Raw genomic sequence first — 20466 nt, 5'->3', positions numbered from 1 at the left:
GAGCCTTCAGTAATTTTCAACCTATAGAGAGCGCTGAACTAATTTTTTAAAACTTCCACCAATTTTCCTCGTCGGGTTAATGCCAATTTTCATTTAACCTTTTCTATTATATTTCAGTTTTTTTTAGTTGCCTCGATTTACGTATTCGATTTACACCATTATATTAGCGTTGCATCTTCAAGTTTCAATGCCGCTTTGCACAATCATGTGTTGATAGGAAACCACGACCAGCATGAAATATGTTTTAAAAACTAATAAAATAGGAAATAAACTGTTATCGAAAGCACGCACCTGCAAGGCTCAAGAATAATACAGCTATATGAATAAACAGATGGGAGCCTTTGCATAACGATACTCCAAGATAAGCGTAAAAGAAAATACTGCTTACAATTCCGCACAGCAAATAGCTAAACAATATGGCAGGAGATTTCTAGGCAGAGAGAGATACGAGCAGATAGTCAAGCGAGCAGATAGAAGCGGCTTCTCAAAAATAAGACTTACACAGATCGTGGCCAAATAAAGCCCAATGCTAAGCAGCCAGCAAAGACACAGGAAGAGGATCACCAAGGACTCGAGCATCAACTCCATACCTTCAAGTTATTTACGAGCATAAATAGTTTAGATATATAGATAGATATGATATTGTATGGCATGATATGGCTTTAACATACCATATGTGATAATGAACCAATGGAACAGATATCCGTACACTATCAGTTCAATCAAGGCTATTAGACGACAGCCATTGCCCAGCCCGATGCAGCAGAGACAACGATTCAGATAGAACATTTCAGCACTTTTTTGGATGATCCAGATACAGTAGAATTGATTTTTTAAGCAGGACCTACTGAAAAATACACAGAAAGCCCAATAACAACAACAGCCCTACTTACAACAATACCTATCCACTCTCGCGGTTAATAGAAAGGATCAAAACACGATTTAAAATTCGTTGTAGGCGAACCAAAAGAATGAAAGCGACTCTTTACAGCTATATGATATGTTTCACCGATTTTGATAAAACTATATAGCTTATGAATACCAAATAATATCGTAATAATAGCTATTTATAAAAAAGTGTTTTTTTTTCAGCGATTGGTACAAATTTATATAATTAATAATTTATTATAATTATTATGTATTTTTCACCTCTAAGTGGTTTCTTTTTTAGAAGAAGAACTATGAAATCGCCTTCTTGCTGTTCGGTATTTTGTTTTCACAAATTTATTAAAACCATTCTACTGCAAAGAAATTGTAGACATATTGGAGACCGACGGTGAAGAACAAATCCGAATACTCGCTGGAATTATTTGTATTATAAGAATACCGAAGAACGGCCTGATTTATACATATATAATATATTCCACAGCGACGATTGAAAAAATATTGCTGCTATACGCTAATTCAGATATATGCGTACAAATATCTGCATACCATGCCGATAGAGAATAAAACATATAAAAACCAAATTTAATTGATTATGATAAAACTTTTCAACAGACTGTACGGAAATGGACGTTGAACTTGAACGAACAAAGATAAAATTACAAACACTTATCTAGCCTTTGTTAGAATCATTTACCAACTATTTTGCCTTCGTAAGTAAGCAACAAATGTATATTTTCGATAGAAAAATATAATTATTAATACATAGTTATTGTAATGTTATCATAATTAAATATTATTTAATATTTATTAGTGCTTGACCTAAGGTTTTCAATCTTTTTACTTAGCTCCTAATTGAGGCTAGGCGAGGTGTGTTGTGCAAACTTGTTGTTGTTGTCGCTGCTGTTGTTGTAGTTGTTGTGCTGCTACTGTTCGCTGGAAAGCCTTAATACTTAATTTTAAAACTGAACACTCAACTACGTATGAATATATGTGCGTGTGCTAAAAAGTAAACCAAAACCTGATATTCCCTAAGCGATTGAAACTCGAACTAAAGAAAGGAATGCTCTGAATAAAGTAAAAATTAAATATATCCTTTATGAGTTGAAGCAAGCCGTTCTTGAATTCCACGATTTCAAATTCACTATATAGCACTATATAGAGTAGGTTCGATAATTTGATATTTATTGTATTTATATGTTAGCATTTTCCATTACAAAACTTCCGTGTTTATACCTTCGTTTACGCGTCTAATGTAGATTGTACTAGATACTAGAAAATATATCCCGTATTTGACGCTACTAGGAAGACTCATCTACGAAGTATTATAGAAAGATATACATAGCTATAGTTTCCTCTTTTAACGATTGTATATAACACAGCGGCTCGGACTTTCTTTTGAAAAATATCAGAGAGGAACAAATAATGGCGACTAATCTGTTGGTAAATTCGATAATGTACAACTTTTGAATATTTTCTACATTTTTATTGTTTTAAAAATATAATTCATTGCGACTTTATCGTTCGCTTTTAGTCACGTAATAGTTGGTGATTGATATGACAAAATAGGCAATCAAAACTATTCCTAAATTTACAGTTCTTTAAAGGTTAGTTGGAATTGGAATTCAAGAAACCGTTGCTTCATACTATCCATTATAATATGCACTAAGAAGTACTTAAATAAATGCTTAGATTCTAATAATATTCTGTAACTTGTTGGGGTGATTGTAGTTGTTGCTTTGGTAGAACACACAGACTCCAAACTCAACAGCTCGTAACTGAGAAGGCATTTGTTTGTTTGTTGTTATTTGCAGAGCTCCCCGCTTACTGTTCATTCTTATATTCACTTTGTGGTCGACGCTTAAGATTAGTTAATAAATTGAGGTATTAGCTCTAAAATACGACATTTACGACTCGAGGCGCTCGGCCAATTGTACATCAATAAATTAATTAGTGGAAATACATTTTAAGCAAACAATGCACCACATTTCTTCGTAAATATGGGCCGCACAGTTTGCTTGTTAACCTTCGAAGAAAGCTATGCTCTATGTGTATGTGCGTGTGTGTGTGTAGGCATTGTTGTGGGTTCCCTAGTACTCGATAGGATTTAGATCCTTGGGTTTGCGTGAATACTTCAAGCCAAAATCATCGCTTATCTCATCGATAACATCGAGCGCGTAGTCGAGCTGCTCCTTAGTGTGCGCCGCCGATAGACAGAATCGAATGCGACCCTCCATAATGGGCGTGGCAGGAAAGCCGGCGCCCACCACAGCGATATGGCGAGTTGTCAAGGTACGCACCACGGCACTAAACAGAACAGAAACGGTATTACAGAGAGAGCTTTTAATAAGAACTGGCCGCACTTACCCAATTTTGGAGAACAAATAGACCAGCATGGGCACCACTGGGGAGTCCTCATGGCCGTAGGTGATCACTCCAATCTGTGCCAAGCGCTTGCGGAAGTAGCGCGCGTTCCGAGCCAACTGATTAATCTTCTGACGACCAATGTCTGTGCCATCCTCGCCCATGATGATGCGCATCGAAGTGTAGATTTGTTGCGCTATGGGCGGTGAAATAGAGCTGGCATAGCAGTGGGCGTGGCTGTTGGCGCGCAGGAAGTCAATCAGTTTCTGCAATAGATAGGTGGGGGAGAGAGAGAGAGAGAACAGCAGCACAGTCAATAAATGGAATCTGATATTAGGTCCCTGTGAGTTCCTGCTGAATCAGCCAACAAATGTTCGATAAATTGGCGATCAGTTCTCGATAAATTGATAAAACCCCGCAATTTAACTGTTATTGTTTTGCAAATATCTTCTCTAAGGTTTATTGATTTTGAAAGGGTGTATTATTTCGCTTACAGATCACTCTTTAATCGGATAACTCGTGTAGGCGCTATTTAGGAATGTATCGATAACTTTGCTTCATTTGTGCACATTTACCAGATTTCCCCGAGTTGTGCCATCGAGGTCAGGTTGATTACAAATTAATTAAGTGGCACGCGATCAAAATCGGTTTGCAAATATAGAATTTCATTTAAGTAGAAATGCAGAGATGTTTAGGTCTCTATTGGTTGTGGAACTCACCTTAGAGCCGGCTATGTAGCCACCGGCACTACCAAAACTCTTCGTGAATGTACCCATTAGTATGTCCACATCCTTGGCATCCGCCCTAAAGTAGTCCGTCACACCGCCGCCATTCGGTCCCATCGCACCCACGCTGTGCGCCTCATCCAGATACAAGTAGGCCTTGTATTTCTTCTTCAGCGCTATGACCTCGGGCAGACGCACAATAGATCCCTCCATGCTGAAGACGCCCTCCACAATGATCATTATCTTCTTCCAGGGTTTGCCACCGGCCTTCGGATTGCCGTAAACTACTGCTTGGCGGAGCACTCGGTCCAGATCTCGCATATTGTTGTGCTTGAACACCTTGATGGTGGCGCCGGAGAGACGCAGTCCCAGAATAATGGAGGCATGATTCTTCTCATCGCTGACCACCAGACAACCGGGCGAGAGTAACGAGGGCAGGTTCAGGGCGTTTGTGGCGAAGCCCATTCCAAAGACAATGGCATCCTCCACCCCAAAGTAGCGCGCCGTTTGCCTCTCCAAGTCGGCAAGCAGCTGCGTCTCGCCGAGCTCAGAACGCGAGCTGCAATACGCAAGGCCCAGCTGGCGTGCCGTTGCCTCCGAATTATCGGCACACGTGCCCGTTGAAGAGGCAAAGCCCAGATAATTGTATGAGCCCAAATTAAGGCAACGTGTTTGCGTGCCCGTAAATTTAAAACTCCAGCCATAATCGTTCGTCACGCGATCCTTCAGCGTCAGCTCGTCGCCGGGCACACTGCAAATCGGCCGATTCCAGCAATCACGTATTCGCCGATACACATAACGCGAATAGAAGCTCTCGAAGGCATCGTAGAGCGCCACATAGCCGTCGCGTCCCTTCTCCTTGGCCACCTTGGGCACGAACAGCAGCTGATTTATGTAGCCCAGTATCATGAGCAGATAGAAGCCCAGGTATGTGAGGCAGGCAGTGTGCAGGGGCACCTCCTCGAAGGAGCTCTTCTGATAGTGCTCCTGCTCCGGCGACAGCACCCCATCGGCCTGTGAAGACTTGAACTCTCTGTCGCTAACCGCCGTCTTGGCGTGTCCATTCAGATGCAGCTGCTTGGCCGGATGGTAGCCACCGTTGGCGATGTTCTGTGGACCCCAAAATAAAGTTCAGTTCATTAGTGACTGATGCATCATAGTCTTATCGTTGTCGTACCTAAATATATGTACATACATATCTCTATTTCTATCTGTATCTGTATCTGTACTAAGTAGTTGATATCGCAGGGCTTATCACGTGGACGCCATCGTCGATGCAAAGTCGGCAACAGCTGGTCGCGAAAAACACGCGATTGTTTAGGCTCGGGTTGGGGGAGAGGGACGGCACGCCGACAGGTGCTATCGTTTTAGGTGTGCGTATTGATTTCAATTTTGGCGCTGAGCAAACAAGTTCTGCACAGTGGGCCAAAGTGTATGCAGCAAGCATTAGGTTATCAAACGAGAGCGCCTGCCCCAAACGGTCAATTAACATTTGAACACTAAAACACTAAAAAATGCGTTGAATGCCGAGCAATTGACAGCAAGTGTGAAGTCAATTGTAATACATTTAGCTACATTTGTATATTTATAGTTGTGCTTCGGTATGCCTGTACCTAACTATCCATCTATATATCTATGTACGTTCTATGTACGTAGTGGCATGCATATGGAAGCCATAAAAGCAACCTGACACACATACGAGTACGTACTGCCTCGGCAGACATCATTAACGCGTTATATTCGCACGCAATTAAGTAATTGTATTACTTTTTTATACCTGTATAATGACATACTACAAGTATATAGAAAGACCGAGTGGGTTTCTGAAATGTACGCATGACTTGCAGGTCAGCCTATACTCGTATTGATTGGGAAAGCAGTGCTCAAGAATTTCCAAAGGTGTCATTAGAGGAAGGTCGGACAACTGGACACGTATCTTACAGGTCAGCAATCAGTTGGGGTTATGCTAGCGATAAGCAAAGAAATCAATATAAGCTTTCAGACTGACCATAAAACTTAATCGTAAAGATAGAATTTATGCTTTCAATGGATTTTCTTGCTTTTTTATATGCGACCAAGGAAAGCGATAAACTTAAACTTGTTCTTTAAAGAAAGATTTACGAAAATGCAGAGATTCGTTCTATTAGCGCTCACCACTAGTTCTAATGGGTGCTAAGAAGTTAACGCTAACGTTCTATAACATTTGATGACCCCGACTTAGGGAATTGGATATAAGCAGCAGGATTGAATGTTAGGAACAAGTTCTTGATGATTATGATTAGATTTCTGTGATGTGCAGGCAATCATTAAAGTATCATTAGGGGGATTGCAAAGGTCTTTCTAATTTTGTTTGGACATGAGCAGCACAGTATGTACATGAATGCCAGCTTGTTATAAAGCAAATCCTAGAGGTATGGTAAGTGGCAGCCATTGTACTTGTGCCCTGTAATAGTGCTTTATAAATAGCCATAACTTCAATTACATAACAATGACGAGCATCAAGAGTGCCATGAATTAGCTGCAATTGCGTCTACGTGTTTATTATCATTTACATTTGAATTTGTTTACAAATACGCTTATTTTTTTTATTATATAAAGTAAAAACCAGCGGCAATGTTTACATTCGAGCTGTACACGCCATCGGCTGTTTAGCATTTGAAATCGCTGAAGCAGGGATTGTATGGAAAGCACGGATATACCGAATAGTGGGCTGACATCCATTGACATTACATTACAGACAGTACATGTGTATAGATAATAAATGGAAACAAAACCGACACAAATAAATAAATGAAATGCTCGTTATGTGTTCGCGATAACAGATAATGATTCTGAAAATAATGCGAGGCATAGATATTTAAGTAGGTAGGAATGTAGTTAGGCCAGTGGAGCTTATCAGGTAACGAAGCTACTAACGAAAACTTTGCGTTTAAATACCAGGCTGTACATCGTACTCTAAAAACAAGCCAGAGCCAAGAATTCTTTATGGTTGTTTAGCCAGGCAAACGAGGCGACTGCCATTGAGGGGCTAAGGCCGTGCACTTTGCATTTCGAAAAATAAAAATAAAAAGAAAAACACCCATTTAAAATTTGAGAACACAATGAACCGTTTGAATAAACACAAAATAGCCGCTTTGCAGGCACATTTACTTAAAAAACAGCGACATTGTTCTCTTCAGCTTTATCAGCATCTTTGGGCTTCAGATAGGCTAAGTAAATAATCAAAATTTGCACACATCAAGAGCTCTATAGAGCATGGGAGAGTGTATAAAAGCGTTCTACAAGCATTGTCAATCAGAGAGGCAGGGGAATGGTGAACTATTTTAAAAACGCATTTGAGGGGATTGTCTGGGATCGGATCTCTTGATTATTCGAATATCGTTGAGCCCATTAACCATCATAATGTTATTTTGGGAACTTTGGAAATGTTTGGGTTCCTTATATTAAAGTGCCAGCATTGTGAGACGAATTCAAATCAAGGTGTCTGCTTGTCGGCCTGTCTGTTTCAATAAATACTCTACAACACAGAGATCATATATTGATCTTTCTATAAAAAACATTTTGATTTAGAAAGAGTTTTTGTATGAAAAATTGGTTTGTTTATAAATAAATTGAAACAAAATTGCAAAATGAGAATGATGTGGTCTAATCTATCTAATGGCTTTGCATCACTCGGCACAGATGAAGATAACTTTTTAGGTCGCTTATAGTATAGCCTAATTCCAATAAACTCAAAACTCAATGATTTCTTTTCTGATATCAAGTTTAGTTTTTGATTCTAGAATTCAACTTTCAACATTCAATTTAATTCAGCTGTCAAATACAATATAAATAAGCTAATTGGAATCGTTGTTCTTTTTAGAATCAGATTGGCAAGTTTGGGAAATATTTTATTATAAATACCTATTAATTTCATATAACGATTATTAAAACCACTACAAGTCCCATGTTTAAGTCATTAGCTTTATGGGTTTTTTTTTGTATAATTTTTCCCGCTTTACGCTGTCACAATTGTTGTTTAACCTTTTATATTTTTCCATTTTGTTTAATTGAGTAGAAATGCCTGTACTCTTAACAGCAAGATATCTTTGCCTCACTTGTAAATTCATAATGTTTTTAAGAAAAGTGAATAAATTAAATTGAAATTAATAACAAGTCCCATTTCATTTCAGTATCAATTACCACCTGATAAGTTAAACGATGGAACTTTCTATTGTATTAACAGACCGGATAGGTAATCTAAAATGTTTATTATTTCTTACTCTCTTTTTAAAATAACTGATTAAGAAATGTACGAGTATGAAATTAATATAATTCACACATTTTAAACTCAGATCGCTCTTTCACATGGAAACAAATTATTATGATTATGAAAAAAAAGTAAATGATGGGACCTTGCTTCTGGCTCTCAGAGCTCTACTGATTAGCAATTCCTAATTAGTCATAGTAATCGTAGAGCCCAATCTCGCATAGCCAATATTATTCAGGTGAAAATCGGTGCTTTTTATAGATAGACGGACATAATGTGTACAATCAGCGCTGAGTGCAAGTGTCATGCTATGTTGTTGGCTGTCGGCTTTAGACCACACCACGAATTGCGTGAATCATCGGACCCGACCTTTTTATTTTCATTTGATATTGTTTGAGGCTTTACGTAAAGAATTTATTTGAAATTAGCTGATAAGGAAAAGTGCGAAATATATGACGGGCGCTTTACAAATGAAAACGCGCGCGCCCCGTATCGAGACTTATATTATCAAAGCACGCCCAAAGATAAATACAAATACAAATAAAAATCCAATACAGTTCGAGGACATTTTGGACGTCGAAGCACTGCCTTGGGAGGACAACCACAGAGAGACGCGCACGTGCTGGAAGTGGAAGTGAAAAATAAACAAGCAACACCGCACAATAGGGAAGTAAAGAAAATCGCTGCGCTTTTCCACCAGCCCACCAAATTCGGAGTGTAAACAGCTGAGGTTGGGGCGTGACCCAGAAAATTGAAGAAGGCCCTCACAATGCTGCCAATATATTCCAGCTGGCGGCGCTGATGGCATGTGCCGCATTCTCTCGCTCGCATTCGCGTTCCCGCTCTCGCTCTCGCTCTCCCACTCCTACTCCCTTCCTCTCACACGCTCTCTTCTTCGCACCACAAGCACACACGTTTTGCACTCAAAATCAATGAGATCAGGCCACCGCCGCCATGGCCATGGCAACCGGTGCGAATCTTGGTTGCTGCCGCCACCGCTGCCCAATTAGGCAACACCAGTACGGCTGATATGTATGTATGTAGTCCATCACTGGGATAAACACTGCTCTTAACCTTACCTTAAGTCTGTGGGCGGACGAAACCTTGGCAGCATTCTTTCTCGTCTTTATTTCCGTGTATGCCGGCGCTGAGAACTTGCGCTGCATCAGCGTCTCGTGGTCCTCCTCTTCCTCCATGGCGGGGTTGGCGGGCTTGCCATTGCCATTGGTGGTGGCATAGCTCTGCTCGAAGGGAGCAGCGGCATCGGTTTCCAAATTGCCCATTGCTCAAATTTTTATTTAGTTTTTATTTCTGTGTGCCAATTACAGACGAAATACAGCGTGCCACCCGTTCGCGTTCGCGATGAAGAGTTGACTAAACTATTTTCCCTTTTGCTTTGCTCAATAAATTAATCGGCCAATTTGCGGCTTCCACGCTCTTTCGCTTTCAATTTTTAGTGTGGCCGTAAGTTTGAAAACAGAAAATGCTGGAAAACAAGCTTCAGTTAATTCATTATAATATGCCTTAACATTCAAAATATAAGTATTAAATCAAGTTGCAAATCAACTTAAAAACATAATTTGTACAAAAATAGAACAGGTCTCGCGCCAATTAACTTATTGAAATAAACTGCATTTATTTGTAAATAAATGGAAGTGTATATGTATCTATCGTATATAGTTCAAAAAGTATCTTAAGATTATGGATTCCAATAATTATAAAAGCAAATATGTCCACAAAATATTCAAATAACGTCTCTAACTCGACGGGTGTTTTATTATTTCATGCATTGCTAAAATAGTTTTTAAATTCCAAAAGCATTCATACTGCTGGCGGCTTTTTATTTTAGGCTGTCAGGCAGCACTGCAAAAGTGTTGCCAGCTTGTTCAATACAAAAGACTATGCAGTTCAAACAAGCAGTTCTTTCGATTTGCTCAAAACAGCACTGTTGTTTAAGGCGTGCGAAAACAGTTCAGCGTATCTGAATATCGTATTTTACGATATTACGAGTCCGGCATTCAATTTAAAGTAAACTTTAGTTGATGATACATTTTTGAAGAAAGTAATTTTGTATCAAAATATTATATTAAATACATATGTAAAATATATCAAGCAGGGAAACTATATGAGTATAGGGAGACAAAGGAGTAGACCAAGAAATCGAGGGGAATTGTCGGATTTATCCTTTTCATTTATTTATTTTATTTGTCAAATTTAAAAAAAAAACCCCCTTATAAGCTAGGAAAGCCTAGATAGGAGAAAATAATTCCCCCGGTTGTGATCTCTATTTCAAACATATTAGTGATTGATTAATTAGTGGACTGGAGTTACTGAGATTCCAAGTGAGAGAGAGCCACGTGTTTAATTTGTTGCTCACTATTCCTGACATTTTTCTCCCTCATGGGTAGGAGTGGGGGGTGAGTGCGAAACGCATGAAAATCTCCAGCACCTCACATGAATACATTTGCCTAAAATTTAGCCATCCATGGGGCCGAGGCCTCGATTTTCGCCTAGTCTGCCGCCCCAAAAGCGAGGCAGAAAAGTGCGTAACTCGGCGCGGCGGCGGCGACCACAATTGTAGTAAAATTCATGAGCCTACAAAGGTGCGTTGACTTGCCAACTGGGAGTTGTTGTTGTTGGGATTGTTTTTGTTGATTTTAGGCAAGAATTTGAACAATGTCTGTGTGTAATTTATGGCTGATGAGATGAATCGGAAAGGCTATTGACATATCTCAAGGATTTCTCGGCTAGATTTGGGAAGAAAACAAAACATTGAACTCTCGGTGCGAGGCTGTGTGTGAAAAATTATGCGTAGAATTATTTAAGCGGCCTGTGTGTTTTACATGCCACCAGGAAAACAACAAACGCCAAATTATTTGCAAGCCATTTCAATACACGCACACACGTACACACCAACAAATTATAATTAAGTTGAAACATCTATTGCCTTATTATGTATGTAAGCAGACAGACAGATGGACAGATGGACAGACAGACAGACAGACAGATATACTCAGCATATGCAAAATGCCAACACGTTCCCTGCTCGCGTCGAGCCATTGATCAAATGATAGGCAAATGATTGCCAAATTGTTGCCACTGACGATGCGACTAGACGCTTAGTGGCTGTTACTCGTATTGTTGCTGTTGTTGTTGCTGTTGTTGGCAAGCCTGGCAGAGCCCTTTGTTGCCGGCTGTACTGCACTGAGCCCAAAATTCGGGCCACGCTCGAGCGGCACCCTAAAACACAAACTTGGCCCAATCGCAACTGCCAAAAGATTCTAAATAAAATCTGCGAGCTGACTATTGAATGGCAACAACAATGTCGCTACCTATTGTTATTGTTGGTAGTGTTGTTGCTGTTGTTGCTGTTTCTCGTTGTCTTATCGTCTTGCACTTTGCTGGCCAGAGTTCAAGTACAGTTCAGGCCGACACAATATTTGGCAATTAAGTGACAATTGCAAAATTGTGGGATGTGATCTCAGACCAGATATCTCAGATGCACAGAAGTGTTTTATTTTTTAGCCGCAGCAGAGATTTGTTGAGAAAATCGTGTATCCTCCCCTTATATTGTAATATATTATTTAGAATTCTCTGCACTGTAACGTGCGCTGAAATGAATAAATTCAAAAGTAAGATTGAACAAATCCCATGCTACCATATAATTCAATAATTGTCCCCCTTAGGAAAGATCATAAGTAAGGAATAAAGATTTAGAAAAAAAGTAAGATTAGATAACTGGAAAGAAGAGACTTCTAGTTGCGCTTAGAGAACCAACTGTTCGATTTTATAGATGAGCCTTTAAAGTAGATGCCTTTGTTGCTTGTGGCAATGGAAAAACTTTGTAGAACTCTAAATAGAAGTAACATTTGAATTCTGATGTGCTTGATCTGACCATGCTTAGCTTAAAGAATATATGCATATGTAATTATTTATTTGTGAATTGCTCAACAACTATTTGTACTTTGTTGAATTTCGATAAGAATATTGTAAATTTGTATCGTAGAAATTTATGAAAGCCTGAAAGTTTTGAATGTTTTGAAATCTACCAAAATATATATAAGGAATATATAAGGAAGGTGAGAAAATAGTTATCATAAGAAGTAGAAAAAGTGTGCTTTTTATTGAAAACAATATGCATATTCCCTTTCGAAAAGTAAATATTACTCTGGAGGGAAAGAAGAAGAAGTGCTTACGCTTAAAGTCAAATAAAAATGAATGCTGAGCGCCAACTAAAAGTAAAGTACTTGTAATTTCAGAAGTTATCGATTGAATCAATTTTCTCCAAACACGTCGTGTAAAATAGTTCCTATAACTTGAATAAAAATGTATGCTCTATGATAAACCCAACTATATTTTCATACAGTATTGGAAAAAAGCTCTTAAGTTGGGTGTTCAAAAACTACTTATAATGTGCAGGCTGAAAGCTAAGCATTTTCTATCAATTTCTTCACTCATTACTTTTAAATTGGAATTATTATTTCTTATCTATATATAACTTATCTTTTAAGTTGAGTTTAAATTGTTATATTAAGTTATATCATAATTTTCTTTTTTATTTTAATATACTATATAAAATGTTAAAATATATTTGAACTATTATAATCGACAGAATTATTGTTGATGTACTAAATAAAAAAAAATATTGTTATCTATATCGATAGCCCATATTTTTTTATGAAATACAATAACATTTAAAAAGAAAATAAAATTCGTTTTAATAATTTCTTTTATTCACGATCTTTGAATAGCTTTAAACAATCGTAATCAGTTTAGCTCTCATTAAAAATTCCCTTTTATTTCAGGACTTCCTTAAAAATGCATTATTTTAAACAGTGTAAAAATTGTATTTTGGCATCAGTAGCATCTTAAGACCTCAACAAAAGGGGCTTTCTTGAATTCTACACAATTTTTTTTCTAAAACTATTAGAAATTATTAAATTTCATATTATGGAAGTCAATACCAATTTCAATTATTTTATAAAGTTCTCTGAATTATATTACAGTTTTCGCTGAAGGTTATTTATTTTTGTTGTTGATTTTTTTGGACGTTTACTTAAGATACAAAATAAAAATCTGATTAAAAAACGAAATTTTTAAAACATTAACTCCCTAGAAGTTCATTAGAGTTCTGCTACGGCCCTTCACTCCTTTAATTTGTAATTATTATAAAAACAACAAGACAATTATTTTAAGTTTAAGCTTAAACAGAGAAATAATTTGCACACAATTTTGTCATATTTTACAAGTATATATAAGTATATATGTAGTATACATGTTTCTTCAACTAAGACCAACTAGATTTCTTATATTACAATCATCTTTGGTTATCCCCTTTTCAAGGCAATTTGTTAACTAATAGCGATGTCTGTGCAAATTATTTGCATCACCAGTCGTAGCTTTGCTGCCATTTGCTATCCTTTGCTTACCCATGAGCTTATGTTTTTATTTTCATATAAGGTTAGTTTTACAATTTATGTTGACATTTCACTTTTTTAGAGTCTTATTTAAAAACATAATATTGGCGTACTAATTACTAATGGTCCAAAATATTTCGTGTATTATGAAAGTTGAATTATTTAAATTGATTTTTTGCATTATTGTTTGTGAAATTGAAGGTAATTTCATGACCTGTTTAAAAAGCATAAATATGTTTGGCCAATAATCACCTAAAAAGAAATATAAGTCATTAAAAGTTGCACTATCGATTAATTAATTAATTCATTTATTTTATTTAATTATTTAATTAGTTCATTTATTCGAATATTACGGAAAACTGAATGGGTTCGCGTATATTTCGTCTTATATGAAAATTCAAATCTAGCTACACGCATGTATGTTAATTTTCATTAAAAAATGGTCAAGTTTAAAAAATAAAACACAATTTTTTGAAAAATTAGGTCATTCTACTGTGCAATTCGTTTAGCCGAATAACTTTCTGCTTAGAACTATAATTATAATTATAAATTGTACATCTATCTGCTGTCCAGCTGCCTGTCTGCTACCAAAAACTACGACCTATTTAAATATTTTATTCAACTCTTGGCTCTGCTACCGCGTGATTTTCCTGAAGACAACCTACAATTGTTCGGGGATTAGATTTGGGAGTGCAATATTCAAAATAGTGGTTCGAAGCTGACAGATTTGTGCGGCATTTAAGAAATATTGCCGTGCACTCAACACGCCCCATGACAGACATGAAGTTGCAACTCATCAGCGGCAACAACAACAACAACAACAGCAACAGCTACAACAACAACAACAACAGCAGCAAATAGACACTAGCAGCGAGCCATAAACTCTTGTCGCTTTGCATAATTACGACTTTGCGGGCTTAATAAATAAGAAATGTGCAATGGAGCAGGCAGCCAGAAATACTCGTAACGACCAAACGGACGCGGGCGTTACACTAACAAGCATAAAAACGCGTATTTCAGCGCGTCTAACGGCGCATTGTTACAACTGCAACAACAGCAACAACAGCAACAACAGCAACAACAACAACAGCAATAACAACAACTATTTGCATATGTATGCGCAAGTTTTGTCGCCTAATGTGTGGGCGTTTCGTTTCGTTTCGTTTTGTTTTTATTTTATTTTAGTTTTTCTTCTTTGCAGCCATTGTTGTTGTTGTTGCCATTGTAGCGATGAATCACGCGTGATATTTGCGTTTGTTGCCATTGCTGCTGGCTGGCTGCTGAACTTTTTACTACTCTCATGTGTGTGTGTGTGTGTCTATGTATGTGTATGTGTGAGTGTGTGTGTGTGTATTTGGGTTGTGGACTTTGTGCCGCAGCCAACAGTTGACATTTTCATTACTGACTGCTGTTGGAAAAGTGCTGCCACAACTCTGGCAACTCGTGTTGCTGTTGCTGTTGTTGTTGCTGTTGTTGTTGGCCCCGCCCCGCCTGTCAGTCAACTAGCGCTTTGGTTGTTCCTGCATTTTATTTTCGTTTCCTTTGTGGTGCGTTGCGCTGACAGCCTCAATTGTCAAAAGTTCAGCTACCAAAGCCACCAAATAAAATGCCACCTGTGAAAAATTATTGCAACATACTCGCACACTAAGCGACGCGGCAGGGGTGCACAACCACAACAGCAACAACAACAACAAACAGTCGCACTGACACACACTCTGATGCATAAATATATGTGATCATGAACAGCACTCGGGGGCTATGCAAACATCAAACTTCAATTATCCGAAGCCAATAAATGCGGCAACAGCCAAAAGAAAAACAAGAAAATTACTCAAAGCGGCTCACCTCGAAAGTTATATACACTTTTTCCGACCTAAGGCAACCACTGGTTAGACTGCGACCATCACGGCCTCTTCTCCAAGAAATACTTTTCAGTTCATTTCGCTTTAAACGATTGCCCGAGGAAATGGAACACTTCTGACCTCCGAACCCTCACCTCCTCTGTGCAAAGTGTAAAGCGGCTAAGCGGAATGTCTGCAGATTCCTTCAAGAAATCTTGTTGTGGTTTGTAAAACATTTTTACCCAATTTTAAATGCCCATCAATGCTTTTCTAATGATTAATACTTAGCAACTATGGCATTATCGGGTGTTTTTAGAAGTTTCCCAATCAATGTAGTCTGTTTTTGCTTTTTCATACGATTTCTGGACTTACGAACTAGTTTCGAATCAACAAAAGAGCTTTTAGTGAGGACCTTGCTCTCCCTCTCTCTCTCTGGCCAGTTCGTATGCAACAATGTTGAGTTTATACCCTATTGTTAGCTCTTAGACACTGCCACTTAAAACTAGGACACACGCAGGACATAATTAATATCTTTCTGCTTAAGTTTTGAGTTTAGCTTGTGCGCTTTTGCCTCACATTTTCTGGTTCTTTATAGTCCACCTACTCCACCTATTTTTGCAACTGCATATTGTTTTCCTCCACAAAACAAAGACTTCTTGTACTACGAACATATTAGATAAAGATAATAATTGAAAAGCTATTTTGATCACCTTCGATTCTCATAATAATTTGTTTATAGAAAATTTAATTTCAAACTTCACAACCACATCCCATATTGAGGGCATTACATTGAAGGAAATTTTCTTTTCTCCACATTCCTTGCTAAGTCTGAACCAAAAAATATCAAATGTGTTCCAATATCTTAATCAATGATTTGTTAAAATGAATAATAGGAAAATATATGGCAATAAAAGTTGAAGGAATACTTTAAGAGTATATGATGATGTTATTTAAAGATCTAATAAAATACTTAAAAGTAGTTAAAAAAAAGTATACAAATCTTTAAAAATCATTTATTTTGTTAATTTTATTTTAAGTATCTATAGTTAGCGCTAAATAGTAAAGTAAAATCTACAATAATGCATTAATTATTAACTGCTTTGTCAAAGCCTTTTAAAAGTAGTATACTTCACATTACGAGAAGATATTTCGATATAAAAGTCATATATATCCATGTCCATATATCCATATCCATATATATAATTACTTTATGAATACGAAAGGCGAACTCAAAACGAAATGTTCAATCCTCATCACGCTTAAAAGACTTATTATAAACTAATTCAATACTGCTTAGTATTTTCAATAAACTATCAACCAATCATTTGAGTTGATGGTGAGCCCAGTTTGTCGGAGATTCTCAATTAAAATACTACACTACAAAGACGCATAGAAAGTGAAGAGAATCTCTAGGGAAGTGTATAAAAACAAAGCAGCTAGGATGCAGCTGGAATCGACAACCAGAGATTTCAAATCAGCGCAGACATGAACAAGTGTTGAAGAGAGCAGGGCACAAAAATGCAAATGCGACTAGCAGGCACAGCAACAACAACAACAACAAAAACAACGACAACAAAAGCAACAACAACAAGCATCTTCGGCAGCGTGGAGCTGTTAAATGGCAGGAAAGTGATTTTCATAGGCAATTAATGTTTCAATAAACGATATTCTAGCAACATCAACAACATCGAGAGCAACAGCAGCGGCAGCGGCAGCAACAAATTTGTAGCAGCTTTTGTTGCAGCAACATTGCCAGTGCTGTCGTTGTTGTTGCTGTTGCTGTTGATGTTGCTGATATTGCTGTTGCTCCCGCCTCGATTGCTGCTGGAAAATGTTATTGAAATTGGCTTTTTATGTTTATGAAAACGGCCGGAGTTGCAATTTCTAGGCGTGTGGCTGCTGTTGTTGTTATTGTTGCTTTAATTGTTGCCATTTTCAACATGTTTATGCCACAATGCTCACGTTTTGGCCATCAATGTGCAGTGCGTAAATGTGCTTGCTAATTGCCATTTTTGTAGCTCAGATTTGTGTGGGCGGTCAGTTTGGGGAAGTTTTGTTCAACAGGATCGCAAATTATGTGATTGTTTCGTCTCAAGTATTATATTTCTGTTCTGACTATTCCAAAGAATTTCAGACCCACATGCATGGCTAGCATGCAAGCTGAGGGGAAACTCTCTGTCTGGCTGGATGGCTGGATGGCTAGCTAGCTGACTGGCCAGCCATGTTGATTATGGCTCAATACCTACCATATTATTGCAAATTCCTCGGCGTCAAAGCGAAGAGAATCACTTAAAGGTTTTTACCAAAAACTCAATTAAGTTGTCTTGCCCTTCTGTACCGCGATTTGCAGCCAAGGCTGCGGCAGCTAACTATGCATCTTGTCTATAATTTGCCACATTTTTGCCTGCATACCAGAAGGCAAGCAGACAACAACTTGTTGTTGCACATGCAAATTTGTACAGCTTGGGCCCTTTTTATTTATACCCTGCACACCTAGAAAATGAGTAAAGAGGGTAACTCAGCTTTCAGGCGGCTTTAAAATAGTAAGCAGCATATAGTTTCAGAGTTGGCGCTTAAACAATTATTTGAAGCAATGAAAAACTTAAGCATAAACGATAGATTAAGAAGGTGTTGCAGCGATGTTATAGTCTAGCCCGTTTTTCGATTTGTCTTTGTCAAATGTTTGTATGTATGATTGTGTTTTACTCGTAAACTTCAAGAGCTACAGAAATAAAACTTTGCATGAAGAATGCTCTCAATCTTCTGAAAATTTCATAGGTAGACAAGGATGAATACGTTAGGTTAAGTTATTTTACGAGACACATTTTTATATTAGAATGAGAACTGATTTGAAATTTTGCCTGAAGCGTATGCTCTAGTCGAATTCTTTGTCTCGTCTCTTTCGATCAACAGCCAATACTCTCAATCTTCTGAAGATTTCATAGGTAGAAAAGGATGAATACTATAATGGTGTCTTAGTAAGTTATCATATGAACGACATTTCTATATTCGAATTAGACTCGATTGTTAACAAATCTATAAAAGAACTGATTTGAAATTTTGCCTGAAGCGTATGCTCTAGTCGAATTCTTTGTCGTCTCTCTCGTTCAACAGCCAACACTTCATGGGTGTTATGTATAGTGTATAGAGTGTGTGTGTTTGTGGTGTTTGTTGGTGCCTGTAAAGCTGTAATAACAAAGTAAGCCACAAGCATAGCACTTAAGTGCAAAACTCAGCTTTGATTTGAAGTTCGTGTCCCTATGCGAACTTTTGAGACTGGCGGTCGTCGTCCATGCTAACACCTTGCGAAGTCAGACAGAGATCGCGCTGAGTGAGCGATTACCGTTCGGCCGAAATCGGTCGACCACTGAGACGTTTGCACGGTTGCACGTTTGCTTTGAATGCAACAGGTTACCAGGCATGGGAAAAGCGGCCCAAAACATACGCGATTCCAATTACTTGGCCAGCAACTGCTGCTGCTGCCGTCGCTGCTGATTTTGATTTTGAAATTTGAACTTGAGGCTAAAGGTAAAAATTGTTTGTCGAGTAATTGCCGTATAACAAGCTAAGGAGGTGAGGGTGTAGGTGAGGTGGCAGACAGCCAGACAGACAGACAGACAGGCAGAACAGCTTCAAATTCAAACGACTGGCAAGTTGCAAATGTTGCGCCAACGCAGCGCCAGCGGCCAAAATTGCAGGCAGGCCAACAAGCTGGTCACAGCACTGAGAGAAAATGTGCCACATGTGTAACTGAATTTGATTAAATTGGAAAATGTTGAGTGGTGTATGGCTAGATCGTTAGGAATTAAACTTAAGTGCTTGATTTTTAACCGACTTGTAAAAAGGAGGAGGTTATCAATTCGTCTGCATTTTTTTTATTTCTCACCGCAGCACATTCGACTGGGTGACCCGATTTTGATAGTTTGATTTTTGTATTTGAAAGCTGGTGCTTCACGTATGGTCCCCTTTTAATTTGGTCCAGTTCTGACAATGGAATCCACGAAAAAACGACCTTAAGCATACATAATTTAGTTCAAATAGCTGAAAATTCTATTCCTAAACAGGATGCTGTTACTTCAGAATTATCCTCAAACCATTTAGTCACTATTATGAAGAACAAGCATTCACTGGATTAGATCTGAATTTGTTTTTCTTTTTTAATTTTACGTTAAATTCTTTTTTATTTAGATTAAACAAACCTTTAAAATGTTGTGTGCCTTTGTCTTTTAAATACTTGAATACTTTATGGTTTTATTATAAATTCAAGTTTGCATAGAAAGTCTATAATTAATTTATTTCATCGACAAACAAAGTTGTCAATTTAAAAAGGGGAAAACAAATCAATACCATAGAAAACTTAAATGAAGTAAAACGTTATTCTTTAGTTTTAGTTTTGGAATAATGACAGAAGCAGATGGATAGGTTTCTCGATAGCAGGGGATGATATTATTTATGTAGCATTTGGCTCACAACAATCCGCAATAATTTTCTCATCTCCATGCAGCTGGCATCTGCCTTGCTCAAGCCATTTGCTAGTCAAATTAATCTCTCAGTGCAGTCTTTAACTTTTCAAGCAAATGCTGGAATCTGTGCGTTAGAACGCGCAACACACCAACGCCCAAAACTCAAATGCGAACAGCCAGAGCCCAGAGAGCTGTAGAAACGGACAAGAGTCGTGCAAATACCAGGCAAGCGTCAGGTGCATTTCCATCAGCGATAATGCCATGTTGTTGCCATTATTGTTGTTATGGCTGTTGTTGTTGCTAGCTGCGTCGATTGCGGAAAAGTTGCAACAGCAACTGGCAACTAGCAACGGGCAACGGGCAATGGCAACTGCAATTGCAATATCACGCCGCAATGATCACACAGTCGCATTCGCAGTCTCAGAGCCAGAGCCAGAGTCGGAGTCGGAGTCAGAGTCGCTGCCACACAATCACAATCACACACAAACCACAATTGGAGGCTGTGGCTTAAATTTTCGTTTG

At 38.1% G+C, this 20466-nt stretch overlaps 1 protein-coding gene and 1 long non-coding RNA gene across 2 annotated transcripts; both read right to left on the bottom strand.

The window, feature by feature from the left end:
* Positions 1-396: 396 nt before the first annotated feature.
* On the bottom strand, positions 397-699 carry LOC115631985. The gene is made up of 3 exons (XR_003996257.1): positions 672-699; positions 502-590; positions 397-430 (listed from the first exon to the last, which is right to left on the bottom strand). It is a non-coding gene; the product is annotated as an uncharacterized LOC115631985 (long non-coding RNA).
* Positions 700-2356: 1657 nt separating this feature from the next.
* On the bottom strand, positions 2357-9568 carry LOC115631007 (serine palmitoyltransferase 2). The gene is made up of 4 exons (XM_030527608.1): positions 9303-9568; positions 3969-5084; positions 3253-3515; positions 2357-3192 (listed from the first exon to the last, which is right to left on the bottom strand). Exons 1-4 carry the CDS (start codon positions 9504-9506, stop codon positions 2976-2978), a joined length of 1800 nt encoding a protein of 599 aa, XP_030383468.1. The 5' UTR covers positions 9507-9568; the 3' UTR covers positions 2357-2975.
* Between the last annotated feature and the right edge of the window lie 10898 nt (positions 9569-20466).

This window comes from Scaptodrosophila lebanonensis, unplaced genomic scaffold (genome assembly GCF_003285725.1).
Source record: "Scaptodrosophila lebanonensis strain 11010-0011.00,11010-0021.00 unplaced genomic scaffold, SlebRS2 tig00001412-arrow-pilon, whole genome shotgun sequence".
NCBI classification, from domain to species: Eukaryota; Metazoa; Arthropoda; class Insecta; order Diptera; family Drosophilidae; genus Scaptodrosophila; species Scaptodrosophila lebanonensis.
Note: the sequence above shows the minus strand (reverse complement) of the source record. Positions and strands in the feature narration are given on the sequence as shown.

What these genes read in the sequence shown, in the direction of transcription:
- LOC115631007 (XM_030527608.1), bottom strand. Translation starts at nt 9,506, where the DNA reads ATGGGCAATTTGGAAACCGATGCCGCTGCTCCCTTCGAGCAGAGCTAT. An exon ending in CGTCCGCCCACAGACTTAAG is followed by an intron (nt 5,085 to 9,302) that starts GTAAGGTTAAGA and finishes TGGGGTCCACAG; the next exon opens with AACATCGCCAACGGTGGCTA. An exon ending in GCTACATAGCCGGCTCTAAG is followed by an intron (nt 3,516 to 3,968) that starts GTGAGTTCCACA and finishes TATCTATTGCAG; the next exon opens with AAACTGATTGACTTCCTGCG.